This window comes from Mastigoproctus giganteus, chromosome 5, assembly GCF_048544385.1.
Source record: "Mastigoproctus giganteus isolate SK-2022 chromosome 5, ASM4854438v1, whole genome shotgun sequence".
NCBI classification, from domain to species: Eukaryota; Metazoa; Arthropoda; class Arachnida; order Uropygi; family Thelyphonidae; genus Mastigoproctus; species Mastigoproctus giganteus.
In genome coordinates this window covers 125,846,002-125,861,578 of record NC_143579.1, presented here as the reverse complement: position 1 = coordinate 125,861,578, position 15,577 = coordinate 125,846,002, and the positions used below count along the sequence as shown (strand labels likewise).

Below are 15,577 nucleotides of genomic sequence, written 5' to 3'. Positions count from 1 at the left end.
ATCTGTTTATTGAAAAGAGTAAAAAGAAGCAAACTAGCAAAAAAAGTAAATAAAATAAAATAAAGGAATAACCTACATTGGGGCCTTCAAACCACACAAGGTATAAAAAGCTGCAGTTCTCTTGCCTCCAGTTCAAAGTAAAATGTCGAGATTCCAAATAACGGTAACTAAATTCAACCATTCTCCATACCTGTAAGAACCAAATTACAAATCACACATTTGTGATAAGAAATTGTTTTTCTGGAATTCAAACTATATATCGATTAAAAGCATGTCATTTCTTTTATTAACTTCCCACATTCACATCTGAACACTAACTTAATTTACCTTTCAATTAGTCTCTCTCTAAAGCAGTGTTTCATGAAATACTGGTGTTCCGTGAGCACTTTTCAAGGGTTCTAATGTTCAACTAAAAAATGAGTGCATATTATATTCAGATATGCTGTAAAATGAAAAGAAAATATAGTTGATAAATCTATACTAAAACAAATCCTTGTGTTATAATTTATTCAAATTATTTTTGTTTCTAAAAATGACTCAAATGACAGAATCATCCTTCTAGTGTAGCCTGCTAGTATGAACACAATTTTTTTTTTTGGTACTGAAAGCAAATGGTATGAATAAAGTTTATACAGACTTAAAGATTACAAAGCATTTCATGCTTTGTAATCTTTAATTTAGAAAAAGTTTGAAAAACAATGCTCTAGAGAATGATAAATGAATATTGGTTATTTTCAGAATGAACTTGTCAAAGACACGTTATTTGTTATTTGGTTTTTAGGAGCATTAGCAACTAAGGCCATATTGCTCCGGGATATGCGGTGGTCATTCCCTGACCTTTCCACATCCTCCGTATTTGGTGGTGACGGGCTCGAACCCCGGTCTAATCAAGAAGCGTGTGCTACGCACTGCTGCTCCTTCCCACCTGGCTACGGAGGCACCATCAAAGACACAAAAAAACTGAAAAGGGGTTTTTCATACCATGTGGCATCACTGGAGAAAAAAAATAGGAATTTTGATAAACTCAGGCATTGAAGATGAAAAAATTCAAAAAATTTTTTTTAAAAACTGAAGAAGGCAGTGGAAGTAAATGATTCTAAGAAGGAGGATGAGGTATATGAATCTATACTTAAGATCAGAGAAAAATAAAATAAAAATACTTTTTTTTTTTGTGGAGAGAGGGAGAAATGCAAGTGAAGTACACCTTTTGTCATAAACTGCATATACCAACATATGAAAAAAAAAAAAAAAGGAGAGAGAGAGAGAGAGAGAGAATGAATGTCTAAACTACATGGAGCACAGTAAACATGAGATGAAAGCACTCCTAGGACTTCTCTGTCATTTGTGTTTATCTATCGGTCCATCAAAATCTTCAAGATATGTGGACAGCAGTAGTGCATATTTAGATTGTTTCCATGCAGAGATCTAAGTTTATGCAATTTTCTTCTATGTCACTGTAGATTAATTTCAAAAATTTCAGCCCAAATATGGCAAAAAAGATTCAGATGACAAAAGTTAGACTTAGATGTCTTTTAAATGAACCAGCCTATATGTTTGCACATCAGCATGTTATGTATTGATATATGCCAGTGTGCAAACTATTGTTCAATGGCCAATGTATATTAACCACCGGCATTCTATGTATTCATTTTTATACAGGGATGGACAAAATCAACTACTCATTTTAAAAACGAAATGACAACTGTGCAAAATGGAAAAGAAATTTATTGTTACTACAGTTAATAATATACATCAAAGCATTTAAGCTACACTCATCAACGTTTAAAAATCATGTCCCTTAAATGACCACCACCATGGCACATTTTTAATCTTTTCTTTAACACCTTTTGTTACTGGTGTAGAATTAGGAGGTATAGATATAGGCATGGCAGTTGATTTTGTTCCAACTATGTGGGTTTCTGTGAGCTCACAAACACCTTAAATTTCTATAAAACATCTCCCTGCTACCTTCTTCTTCTACCACAGTAGCACAAATACGATGCCTGCTACCTGGCAAGCAATAAATGCACTTGGGAGTGGAATCCCACCCAAATACCATACCATACCAATACCATACCTGCACTATCACCAACCTAAATCCTGTCCCTGGGAGCATGAGGGTATGAGCATGGCATTGACATAGTTGACCCTTGCAGGCAAACCCACGAGCCAATTGATCCTGGGTGATCCATTACAGGATCATCGATCTTGTCAAACAGGGGCCAATGTGGTATGTTGACCCCCCCCCACAAATCACCAGGATTCCCTATTGAGTTTACGACATTTGCAGTGCAAGACAAACAAACACACCATATTCCTATGGTGTTAGTCTGAAACCTAGGCTATGGGCATTGGATTCCAGTAATGCTAATCTGGAAGCCCAGCAACATCACAATGTATAGGTGCCCACATCAAGGGAGGGGAAAAAAAACACACACACACACACACACACACACACACACACACACACACACACACACACACACACACACACACGCGCACGCCTCATGGGATGGGCAGTTATGTTCGTGACATGTCTGAGTACCACTGCCATGTGTTTTGATCTTCTCTTTAAGTCTTTATGCTTTAACATTCTAATTTTTATACCAAATGAATATTAGAATATTTTAAGATGATGGGGGGACTGCTATCCTACTACCCTACTACTTCACCTACTAAAGTAGGTGAAGCTTGCTTCACCTACTTTAGTCTCAGCTTATTACTTCACCCTATTAAAACAACCCTCGCCTTATTATATAATTGTTCTGTATGCTTTCTGTAGGGCAAGTTGATATTTTGGCAGTAAGCTTCTATACTTATTTATTAATTAATTAGTTAATAAATCATTACCTTTTTCCCCACTAAGTGCTCTTGCCAAATAGCAATCAGAAACAGATAGCTTTTGCTGATTGTTATTTGGATGTAGTGAATGGTGCTAACCCTTGATAGCATACCATACAATGTATTCTTTTACTAATCTTCTTTATCTTCGCCTTCTTTCCACGTTTATATGGGGTCGGCATTTCCGTCCTTAATTCTTTTCCTCCCTATACTGGACTTCCTCTCTCCTCCATCCTCTCTCTTTTAAATCCTCTGCCACTTTGTCCTTCCATCTCAGCTTAGGTCTTCCCCTCTTCCTCTTTCCTATCACCTCCAACTTTTCACACCTCTTCCCCACATACTCCTCACTTCTTCGTTCCACATGTCCAAGCCACCTTAACCTAGATTCCTGCATTTTTTTACTCAGAGGCCCCACCTTAACCGTACCTCTGATGTAGTAATTTCTTATCCTGTCCTTCCTCGTCACACCACACATCCATCTTAGCATCCTCATCTCCGCCACTTCCATCTTCTTCTCCTGGGCCCTTGTAAACGCCCATGTCTCAGCACTGTACATCAATGCAGGTCTAACCACAGTTTTATACACTTTTCCCTTCATTCTACAATTTACTTTCTTATCACACAGCATCCCACTCATCTTTCTCCAGTTCAACCATCCACATTGCACTCTATGCTGTATTTCTGCACTCAATCCTCCATCTCTCTCAACGTTTGATCCCAGATACTTAAATTTCAAAACTGATGGTAGCTTTTCTTCCTGCAATTTTATAGAAATCTCATCTTCTCCATTCAATACCATATATTCTGTCTTTGTTCTACTTATGCCTCTCTCTTTCAACGCTTTCCTCCCTTCCTCCAATTTCTTCTCTACCTTTCCGTGGGATGGTTCGCACAGTACGATATCATCTGCAAACAGCATACTCCATGGTGCTCTACTCTTCACTTCTCTCACCAACACATCCATTACCAGATTAAACAGATATGAGCTAAGAGCTGATCCCTGGTGCAGTCCAACTTCTACAGAGAACCCCTCATCTTACCTACACTACTCTTAACCTGAGTCACCACTCCCTCATACATTTCCTTCACAAGCCTTACGTACTTTTCTGATGCACCCTTCTCCCTCATGCATCTCCATACCTCTTGTCAGGGCACTCTATCATATGCTTTTTCCAGGTCTATGAATACGATGTGCAACTCTACTTGCATCTCCCTGTATCTTTCCATCACCTGCCTTAAAGCAAAGACCGCATCCGTTGTTCCTCTTCCCGGCATGAAACCAAACTGTTCCTCTCCTATTTCCGTCTCCTGCCTTATCCTTCCTTCCACAATTCTTTCCCAGATCTTCATCGAATGATACATTAATTTTATTCCCCTGTAGTTCCCACATTCCTGCACATCACCCTTTCCTTTATAGATTGGTACAAGTATACTTTCTCTCCACTAATAAATAGAAATAATTTTATTAATATTTATTAATAAGGTTTTTTTTTTTAAAGGGGTTTCTCTTTGGTGTGAATCTCAAGGCACTCAACCCTCTTCCGTATAAAGGCTGTTCAATAAAATATGATCATAATTTTTTTTCACAACGTACCTTTACTAATCATCCATACTTTAATCAACATTTTGACGGTCCTCTACAAAGTAGTCCCCAATAAGATGATATGCCATGTGTTTGAGAATCGCCTCCAATGACTTTACGACTTTTTCTAACAAATGGAAATGTTTGCCTCACAGCTTCTTCTTTAACTTTGAAAATAAATAAAAATCACAGCGTGCAAGGTCAGAGCTGTACAGTCGATCAGGAATGCACTTTGACACTAATGTTGGTTAGGTCTAAGTACCTGGTGACAGTATGAGCAATGTGAGATTTAACGTTGTCGTGATGCAGTATCTACCCACCTGCATGCAGCTGTTATTCGTTGGAATTGGTCATTTGTCCTGCATCCTGGAAATGCATAATAATTATGCACTTCCAGGATGCACGCTGTAAATTTAAGCTTCGTGCTTAGTGTATTCCACAGATTATTAACCAAGGCAAATGAGCCAATACTAGAACAAATTTCAGACAATGCACAAAAACAAGGTATTCCATTATACTTCTTATAGTAGTAATGGCAAATGATGCAAGAAAGCAAGATTATATAGAATCAGCAAAAAAAAAAAAAAAAAAACATACACAATTCACCCACCTGTACCCTCCAAGAATTTATCTAGTTCTACCTTGAATTTAATCAACCCATCCACTTCCGCAACAAAAGATGGAAGTCTGTTCCAACAATCAACCACCCATTGGCTGAAGACAAACTTCTGCACATCTATCCTGCAATCATCTTATCTCAACTTGAATTTATGCCCCATCATGTATAATCATTACAGCATATCTACATCCTTCCTAAAGTGAGGCCTCCAGACCTGTATACAGGACACAAGATGTGGCTTAACCATTATCTCTTATACAAAGGGATTATCCCTGCTAGCAAAGTTTCTGTATATCTTTAACAATAACATTAACCTTATGAGCTATCCTGGTAGCATGTCTGCACTGCTCAGAGAATCTCATGTCTAAATGCAAATACCCCCCAGGTCTTTTTCATTCTCCTCTACTCTAAGTCTAGAGGAGAATGAAAAAACTGTAGTACCACATAGTTGATAAGTTACTCTGGACATGTTACTGCTACAACATATACAGTTACATGCATTTGTTGATGTTGAACTTCAACTGCTATTTCTCAGCCCGTTGACCCAATTTTACTAGATCTTGTTGCAGTAGCTCACCCTGATTACTGTCGTTAAGAGTTCTGCCAACCTTTATAGCATCTGCAAACTTAGACATTAAGCCTGATATATACCTTCATCAATATCATTAATTAATACTGAAAACAGCCATGGACCCAGTACTGAACCCTGGGAAACTTCACTAATAACATTAGTCCATGAAGAGCAGTGCCAATTGATAACCACTCTCTGTCTTCTTCCACTTAACCATTCCACATCAGTAACCTGCCCTTAATGAAACCTTTGCTCCAGTTTGTAGTCTTTTATGTGCAACAGTATCAAAAGCCTTCCTGATATCCAAGTATGTGATGTCAAAATCATTTTTTGCATTCAGTTTCTTAGTTATATACACAAATGAATTAGTAATTCATTAAAATTAATTAATAAAACATTAATGTGCAATACAAATTTGCTTTGTACTCATTAATAAATTTAAATACAGTGGATTCCGGTTATTTGGGCCACCGGTTAATCAGGGCAGCCTTTTATTTGGGGCAAATCTTAAAAAACAGAACAGCGAGAGTTTACTTTGCTTAATTGGGACAAAATTCCGTTTAATCGGGGCAGGAGACCGCAGCACTGAACAATACCCTACGATTGTATCCGACGGTACCACGTAGTTCGGTCGGATTTCTGGAGGTCAGAACCATAAAACAATAAAAACAATTAGCAGTCACCTGTTTATTGGGCTTTTGTGTTAGTAAAATCTATCATAAACTCATAGTAAACTCGATCTTATTGAATTTGCGATAATACCGACAGCTGGAATTCTGTGGGTTATTATGGTAAATTGCGTTTACACTTCTATGGGATCTTCAATCATATAAAAAAAATAAATTTTCAGAATCTTCTCTTCATTCCTATTTTTAAAGCTTCGTAATTTGTTACTCTGTTCTCACTTGCACATATCGTGTTACTTGCAATTTGTTTGTTATTTGGTTTTTAGGAGCATTAGCAACTAGGGCCATATTTTTATTTTTTTTTTTTATGTGAACCCCAAACACGAGAAGTATTAGAACCTATAGTAGTTAGTACCGTGCTTGGGTTAGAGGTTGAGAAGATGAAAGAAGATATTTGTTGACACTGGACTTGAACTTCTGTAGATTGTAATTTTCAGGAAATATGTATGAAGGAAGGTTGTTCCAGAAAATGGCAGTTGAATGAATAATTGAGGAAGATGAAAAGTTGGTTCTGTGGGTTTGAAGTTGGACAGTAAATGAATGTTGGCTGGTGGCGGCACATGTTCGGACTGTTTTGAAAGAGAGAGCAGGAATTATAGAAGCCAATTCAGAAGAACAGTGCCCATGGAAGTATTTGTAGAAGAGGCATGCAGCAGAAACAGTACGTCTATGAGAAAGCGAGTGGAGAGACACTGTTCGAGATGAATAATTAATTAACCTAACTGGCCTCTTCTGAATGGAATCAAGAAGCCTGAGAGAGATTTTGGGGGCACCACCCCAGATGTGGCAAAAATATTCCATGGCAGGGCAGATTTGCGATTTATACAGAGTGAGAAGCTGTTTGGAAGAAAAGTAACGCGAGAGCGAAAGAGAAAAACAAGTTTTTCAGATGCAGAGGAAGCAATATTTGTAATGTGCTTGTGCCAAGAGAGATTAGAAGTCAGGGTAATCCCCAAAAGAGATATATCATTTTGCCTAGAAATCGGAATGTCACTAAAGATAAGCATAGGAGTAGAAGAATCCTTTTTGAGAGATATAAGACAAGACTGAGTTTTCGAAAGGTTGAAATCAACTAAGATGTCTTTGCCCCACTGGAGAATTACCTGAAGATCAGCATTTAAGGAATTGGTAGCAGATTTTCAAGAAGTTGAAGCTGATTGAGCAGGACAAGGTTTCTCAAAATGGAAAGCGGAATGCAATGTGCTATCATCGGCAAAACTATGGATAGGATTTCCAGTCAATGGAAGAAGGTCATTGATATACAATAGGAAAAGAATGGGGGAAAGAACTGAACCTCGGGCGACACCGGCATTAGTGGAGAAGTTAGAAGACAGAGCCATCTACCATCACCCTCAGTGAGCGATCAGAGAGAAAACTGGATAACCAATTACTAAAAACAGTTGGAAAACCATAAGATGGAAGCTTGTTTAGAAGACCTTTATGCCAGACACGATCGAAAGCCTTTGAGATGTCAAGAGCAACTACTTGTGTTTCACCGAACCTTTCCATTGAATTAGTCCATTAATGGGTAATATAAGCCAGAATATCACCAGTGGATTGACTCTGATGGAATCCATACTGGCGATCGTTGATCAGACGGAAGGTTTCTAGGTAGTTTAAGAGTTGGCGGTTAATTGATTTCTCCATTACTTTAGAAAGAGTAGAAGTAATTGCAATGGGATGATAATTGGATGGGAGGGATTTGTCACCCTTTTTAGGAATTGGCTGGATATGAGCAAATTTCCAAGGAGAAGGAAAAATACCTTTGGAATAAGAAAGTGAAAAAATGCGTCAAGGAATAGGAGTAATTCAGGAGCACAAGCTTTGAGAACAAGTGGAGAAATACCATCAGGACCTGGAGCTTTCTTAGCATCAAGATTCATCAAAATCCTTCTGATATCCTTTTGACGGAAGACCACAGGAGGCATTGAATGGAGCGTGTTGGGAATGGTGGGAGGTGTTTTACCAAGATCATTAATACATGAGTTGGAAGAAAAATGGGATGCTAGCAGGTCAGCTTTATCCTTGGCTGAAGTGACAACAGAACCATCTGGTTTCGACAGAGGTGGGAGCAGAGATGGGCAAAAGTTGCGGTCAATAGCTTTGGCAACAGACCAGAATGCTCGGCTACCATTAGGGCAAGAAGCAAGTTTTCTACTCTTAGCCTGTTCAAACTCTAGTTTGGACCGATTAATAACTGCTTTACAATTGTTGCGAGCTTTGGTGTAGGCAGAAAATGAAACTGAAGAATTAGAAACAAGCCAATTACGATATGCAACATTCTTCTCGTGAACAGCCTTAGCACATTTATTGGAAAACCAAGGTTTAGATAAAGAACGAGATTTTAAAGTGGAGTGTGGGATAAAGGATTCCATTCCTGCAAGAATAATTTCACTGACACGATCTGAGCAAACATTGACATCAGAAGTTTTGAAACAGTAATCCGACCAAGGAAAAGAAGAAAAGAAGTCTCGCAGGTCATCCCATTTTGCATTCTTGTAATGCCAAACAACATGAGGTTGGGAATAGCCATGAGATAAAGGTTCCATTGGAGAAGAGACAATCACCAAGTTGTGATCTGAAGTGCCTAAAGGACCTCTCACTTCGACCGTGTACTTAGAAGGGTTGTTTGTGAGAAAAAGATCAAGCGTATTGGCTGTATGATTAGGATTGTCCGGTATTCTTGTAGGTAAATGAACAATCTGTGCAAGGTCATTAGTAATTGCAAAAGCCTCAGCATCTCAACCTGCTGGGTCGGTATGACTAGAAAACGGAAGCCAGCTGGAGTTGTGAACATTAAAATCACCAAGGAAAATTACCTCACTGTTAGGAAAGTTGGACTGGAGAAAGTGAAGTTGCGAAGAGAGGAAGTCAAAGATCTCCAAGTGATTAGTGGAGTTGGGAGAACGGTAGAGAGAACAGATGAATTTGACACAATGAGGTAGAGAGATTTTAAGCCAGAGAAGATCAAAGAGAGGAGATTCCAAATTGCCAAGTCTCTGACAGGGAATATCAGAATGGACATATGCACATGTACCACCTCTGAGGCGAAAGGAATCATACAGCGAATAATTTGGGCATCTGAGATGAGCAGTAGTTGAATCAACCAATAACTGAGATTCTCTCAGAAAAAGTACATGGGGTTTGGCAGACTGCAAGTGGAAATGGAAATGGACATATTGCTCCGGGATATGCGGTGGTCATTCCCTGACCTTTCCACATCCTTCGTATTTGGTGGTGACGGGCTCGAACCCTGGTCTAATCAAGAAGCGTGTGCTACGCACTGCTGCTCCTTCCCACCTGGCTACGGGGAGGCGCCTTTGCAATTTATGTGTGCCGTGTTTTTTGTTATTGATTGCTTATGTTTTTACTGTTTTAAATTTTAACCCCCACGGACAAATGACAGTGAACAGAAATGTCAACTAGTTTAGTTAGTATGTACATATTACAGTACGTATTAATTCTTCCGATTATCACGTATATTCTTCAGAATTTCACGTATCGTTTAATTTTTTAATTGGCAAGGTAATAAAGGGTAAATTTGTACTTAATATATCTTTACTTTTATAGCCTGTGGATAATATTCCTCCTATTTTTGCTAATTATAATTAGAATCACTGTTTAATTGAATTCACAAACGTGATCACAATGACCGGCGCTTATTACACACCATATAGTGAACGGTACTTTACAATGGTGACTCCATCGTAACGTGATCTGATTGTACAGTGAACCAGTTGTAAAGGAGGGGGGGGGCATTGTATTTTTAACTATTTATGTGAAACTTCGGATAATTGGGTCAGCCGCTTAATTGGGCCAAAATGCACTAGTACCGATGTGTCTCAAATAAACGGAATCAACTGTATATCTATGTATCCTATATATATTCCACATCTACATTAATTTTTGGAAATGTATCCTTCGATTAATTTTGCTGTTGCTATAATATATTCTGCAAAAATTCTTTAGCATAAAATCAATTTTGTAGCATTTATAATTTTTTTTTATATAAGCTGAGGACCAGTTACTGCACTACAGGTTTTTTATTGGGATTAGGTGTGAAATTTAGTAATACATTATTAAAATTACAGATGGCAAAAGATGCAAGAAAGCAAGCTTATACAGCATAAAAAAAAATAATAAAAAAACACTTTCCATATCACCTGTTCATTCCCTTAAACAGTTTTAGTTCTTCCTTGAATTTTTTTAATTACTGACTTCCTTCTGATTAAGCTCACAGGTCTATAATTACTTGTGTCAGCCTTTGATCCTCCTTTGTGAATTGGGGTCATTCACAATGAATTGGGGACATTTCCAGTATATGCTCAATCCATTCAAAGCTTTAAACACCTTAATTTGATCAGATGACTTTAATATAGTCTCCAGTCACTGCAATTAGCAGATCTGAAGCCTTTCTTGGTAAGAGTACCATTTTGTTCCAATCACCAATCTTCATGTCATTCTAATAACTGTTCCAGAAGATCCACATCCTTCCTAAGATGAGGCCTATACACCTAACCCAGGGGCTCACATCTGGTGAGTATGGGCTTGGCACACCCAGGATCCTGAGTTGGACATTCTTCTCTTCCTTGGTGATTCCCTTCTATTTCTCTCTCTCTCTCTCTCTCTCTCTCTCTCTCTCTCTCTCTCTCTCTCTCTCTCTCTCTCTCTCTCTCAGGGTAACTCGTAAATATTTTTTGGCTAGTGCAGCATAAGTCTCAGGCTTCCTTACACTGTGTGCCTTGTAATAATAATATGCAGTACTCAAGATGCACCTATCATTGCTATTTACAATGGAATAATCACATCCTTATATCTGCTAGAAAAATTCCTGCATATCATTGACAATACCTGATAAGCTGTCCCTGCAGCCTTTCTGCTCTACTCAGAGAACTTCATATCCATCTGAGTGTAGTTTGGACATTAACCTGGGATTACAGCTAAACCGACATGCAGTAACTGTCAATATTAAACTTCAACTGCCATTTCTCAGCCAATCTGCTTACATCTTGTTGCAGTAGCATACCTTAATTGTTATCATTAACCACTGTGCCAACCTTTATATTATCTGCAAACTTAAATGTCAAGGCTGATGTAGCATCATCAATATCATTAATAAACCTAGAAAACAGCAATGGGACTAGCACTGAACCCTCAGAGATTGCTAATAACGTTAGTCCAAGGTAAGCGGTGTCCGTTGTTAACTAGTCTGTCTTCTCTCACTCAACCATCCTTTTATCCATAGCAGTATCTTGACCAAAATGCCACAAATTATATAATGTGCAACAGTATAAAAAAGCTTTCCCTATATCCAACTATATGATATCAATTTATATTTAAAATTTTTTTTTTTTTTGCATTTTGATTTTACTGTGCTACAGTATTTCTACTGCATCATAGTATCCAATCGAGTATGTCGTAACACATACGACATACTCTATATCCTTCCTGATGAGGTAGAACATGCGTTGAAGAAAAGACAATTACCCCCAAGTCTTTTTCACTTTTGTACCCAGTTGAACCGAAGAGAAACGTACCCAGTTGGTATGTTTCTCTTCGGTTATTGCTATCCATATGCAGTACTTTGCATTTGTCAATGTTAAACTCCAGTTGCCACTTCTCAGCCCATTTTCCCAACTTATCTAGATCCAGTTGGAGTAGCATACTGTCATTACTGTTGTTAACAACCCTGGCAACCTTTGTGCCATTTGCAAACTTGGACCTTGGACCTGATATACCTTCATCAATATCGTTGATAAATATACATAACAACAGTGGGCCCAACACCGAACCCTGGGGAATTCCACTAATAACATTTGCCCATGAAGAGCAATCCATTGATTACCACTCTCTGTTGTCTCTCACTCAACCATCCCTTTATCCATTGTAGCAGGTTACCCTTGATGCCATACCTCTCCAATTTGTACAGCAGTCTTCCATGTGCAACAGAATCAAAAGCTTTCCTGAAATCCGATATCAAATATGATATTATTAGCATTAGCATTAGTAGAGGCATTTGATGCAAGAAAGCAAGCTTATGCAGCATCAGCCAAAAAAAAAAAAAAAAAAAACCCACTTCCACTTCACCCCTCTGTTCGTTAAAAATACCTGTCCAGCTGAGCCTTAAACTTATTTAGGCTATCAACCTCCACCACAAGTGATGGAAGTCTGTTCCACCAACCAACCACACGCTGGCTAAAGGCAAATTTCCGCACGTCTATCCTACATCTGTCTTTCCTCAATTTGAATTTATGCCCTCTCAGGTGATTTTTCTGAGCTAGAGGAAGAATCCCATCAGCATTGAGCATGCTTAAACCATTCAAGGCTTTATACACCTCTATCAGATCACCTCGCTGGTGCCTAGTCTCCAGACACTGTAATTTGCAAAACTTAAGCCTTTCTTCGTAAGAGCACCCCTTTGTTCCATTCACTAATCTTGTTGCCCTTCTCTGTACTCGTTCCAGCAGCTCTACATCCTTCTTGAAATGAGGCCTCCAGACCTGTATACAGTACTCTAGGTGTGGCCTGACCATTGCCTTATACAATGGAATAATCACCTCCTTATCCCTGCTGGAAAAATTCCTGTATATCACTGACAATACTCCATGAGCTACTCTTGCAGCCCGTCTGCACTGCTCAGAGAACTTCATATCTGCCTGCACAACCACCCCCAAGTCCCTTTCATTCTCTACCACTGTCAGTGTAGTACCACAGAGTTGATACGTTGCTCTGGGGTTGCTGTTTCCCCATGTGTAGTACTTTACATTTGTCAATGTTAAACTTCATTTGCCACCTCTCAGCCCATCTGCTCAACCTTTCCAGATCCTGTTGCAGCAGCATAGTGTCAGTAGTGTCCTTGACAACCCTGCCAACCTTTGTATCGTCTGCAAACTTGGACATTAAGCTTGATATACCATCATCAATATCATTTATAAATACAGAAAACAATAATGGACCCAACACTGAGCCCTGAGGGACTCCACTAATAACATTAGTCCACAATGAGCAGTGTCCATTGATTACCACTCTCTGTCTTCTCCCCTCAACCACCCCTTTATCCATAGCAGCAATTTGCCTCCAATGTTACACTGCTCCAATTTGTGTAGCAGTCTTCCATGTGCAACAGTATCAAAAGCCTTTCTAAGATCCAAGTATATAATATCAAAGTTATTCCCTGCATCCAGTTCTTTTGTGACTGCATCATAGTATCCAATCAAGTTGGTCAGGCAAGACTTCCCCTTAACAAAACCATGCTGTGTCTGAGCTATAACTGAAGTCTTGTCTAAATGATCCTGCAGTGCTTCTTTAACCAGTGCCTCCATTAATTTTCCTGGAACAGAAGTTAAGCTCACAGGTCTATAATTACTTGTGTCAGCCTTTGATCCTCCTTTGTGAATTGGGTCATTCACAATGAATTGGGGACATTTCCAGTCGATGGATACCTCCCCTGAGTCCAAGGAAGCTCTCATAATTATGGCTAAGGGTTTGCTTACTTCCTTTGCTGCCTCCTTTAATATAACTGGATAGATCCCATCCACCCCGGGTGCCTTTCTTGTGTTTATCTTCAACAATTTCTCCTCCACTTTACTCCCAGTTATTTCAAGATTCTGTAGCTTACTGTTAGAGTTGAATACACCTCTGGCATTCCCCTTGCTGAATAACTCCTCATGTGTGAATGTCGATGCAAAATATTCATTTAGTTTGTTAGCTACCTGAGCAGGATCATCAACAGTTGACCCATCAATATCAAGTGGACCAATCTGATTCATCCCCTTCCTTCTAGAGTTTACATAAGTAAAGAACTCTTTGCTGTTTTTCTTTGCCTCCCTTGCCAAGGATTTCTCGTAATCTGCCTTCACCTGCCTAACCTCCTTTGTAACTTGGTTGCATATCAACTTGTATCTATCATAGGCTTCTGTGTCATGTGTTAATTTGTAAGTATCCCATGCATTTTTCTTCTCTGCCATATGCCTCATTAGTTCATCTGACATCCATTTTGGCCTAAACCTTGAACAATATTTCTTAGTTGGTATGTAAAGCCTAGTAGCTTCCAAGATAAGTTCTTTGAATGCTTCCCATTTTGAATTTGCTGTTGGTAACATCATCAGTTGGTCCCACTGTATAGAATTTAAATACTGTCTCAGTCCATCGTAGTCGCCTTTACGGAAGCAATAACCCTTCCCTTTACCCCTAATGGTAGTTACCTCTTTGAGTAAATCCCACTTCAGCACACTGTGATCACTGCCACCTAGTGGTTCATTTATCTGCAGATTCTTAATGCATGAAGAATCACTGCTGATAATCAAATCAAGAGTATTATTCCCTCTAGTTGCCTCCCGAACATGCTGATGTAGAAAACAATCATCCAATAAATCCACAAAAGCCCTGCTAGTGCGTGAGTAACCAGCCCCCAAATTCCAGTCAATATCTGGGAAATTAAAATCTCCCATTATAAGACTCTCTGATTTACTGGCCCACTCTATTTCCCTGTACAGTTCCTTATTATACTCATCAGAGTCATTAGGCCTATAGCACACTCCTACTCTCAATTTTGATCTCCCAATGCTTATGTCACACCAAACTGACTCAACACTGCACTGTCCAGCGATGTCGACTGGCTTCACTTCCTTGGTTTTTATGTGTTTCTTAACTAATAGCATAACCCCTCCCCCCTTCCTATCCTGTCTATCCTTTCTGTAGACGTTGTACTCCCCAAATTGCAGTTCTGCATCCCTTATATCTGTGTGACACCACGTCTCTGATATCCCAACAATATCTGCCTTTGATGTTTTGAGCAATACCTCAAATTCATCAAATTTATTTACTAAACTCCTAGCATTGGTGTACACACAAGTATACCTGCACCTGTTTCTATTCTTAGCTACCCTAACACAACCCATGTGTTTACTTGTACAGCAATGGCTCCCAGCAGTCTCTGAAATACCATGCATCTTGTTTTTCAGGCTTCTGCTCATTCTAATAGAAGCAGTGGAAGAATCTCTTTCACTTCTGCCAGTGGCTACTGTCAATCTATTGGTCTTTGTCTCCCCCCAAGCTAGCAGTTTTCCGACCCACCTAACACTGCCCCGATAGCATCAGCAAATATTCTTGCACCCTTTCTATTTAAGTGTATCCCATCCCTGTAGAAGCAATCTCTCCTGTTAACAAGTACAGTCCAGGCTGAAAAAAATTCTACCCCTTGAGCCTTGCACAATCTTTCCAGGGCCGAATTGATCGACAAGGCTCTCATCATATACTCCCTCCTATCGTGTCTGGGC

At 39.1% G+C, this 15,577-nt stretch overlaps 1 protein-coding gene across 1 annotated transcript in view; it reads right to left on the bottom strand.

Moving 5' to 3' along the window:
- HPS1 (Hermansky-Pudlak syndrome 1 protein) overlaps positions 1–15,577 on the bottom strand; it is a 455,504-nt gene that overhangs the window by 47,584 nt on the left and 392,343 nt on the right. Inside the window, exon 15 of the mRNA XM_090374645.1 lies at positions 77–190. Coding sequence (XP_090230771.1) covers positions 77–190 — 114 coding nt within the window. The remainder of the gene's footprint in view (positions 1–76; positions 191–15,577) is intronic.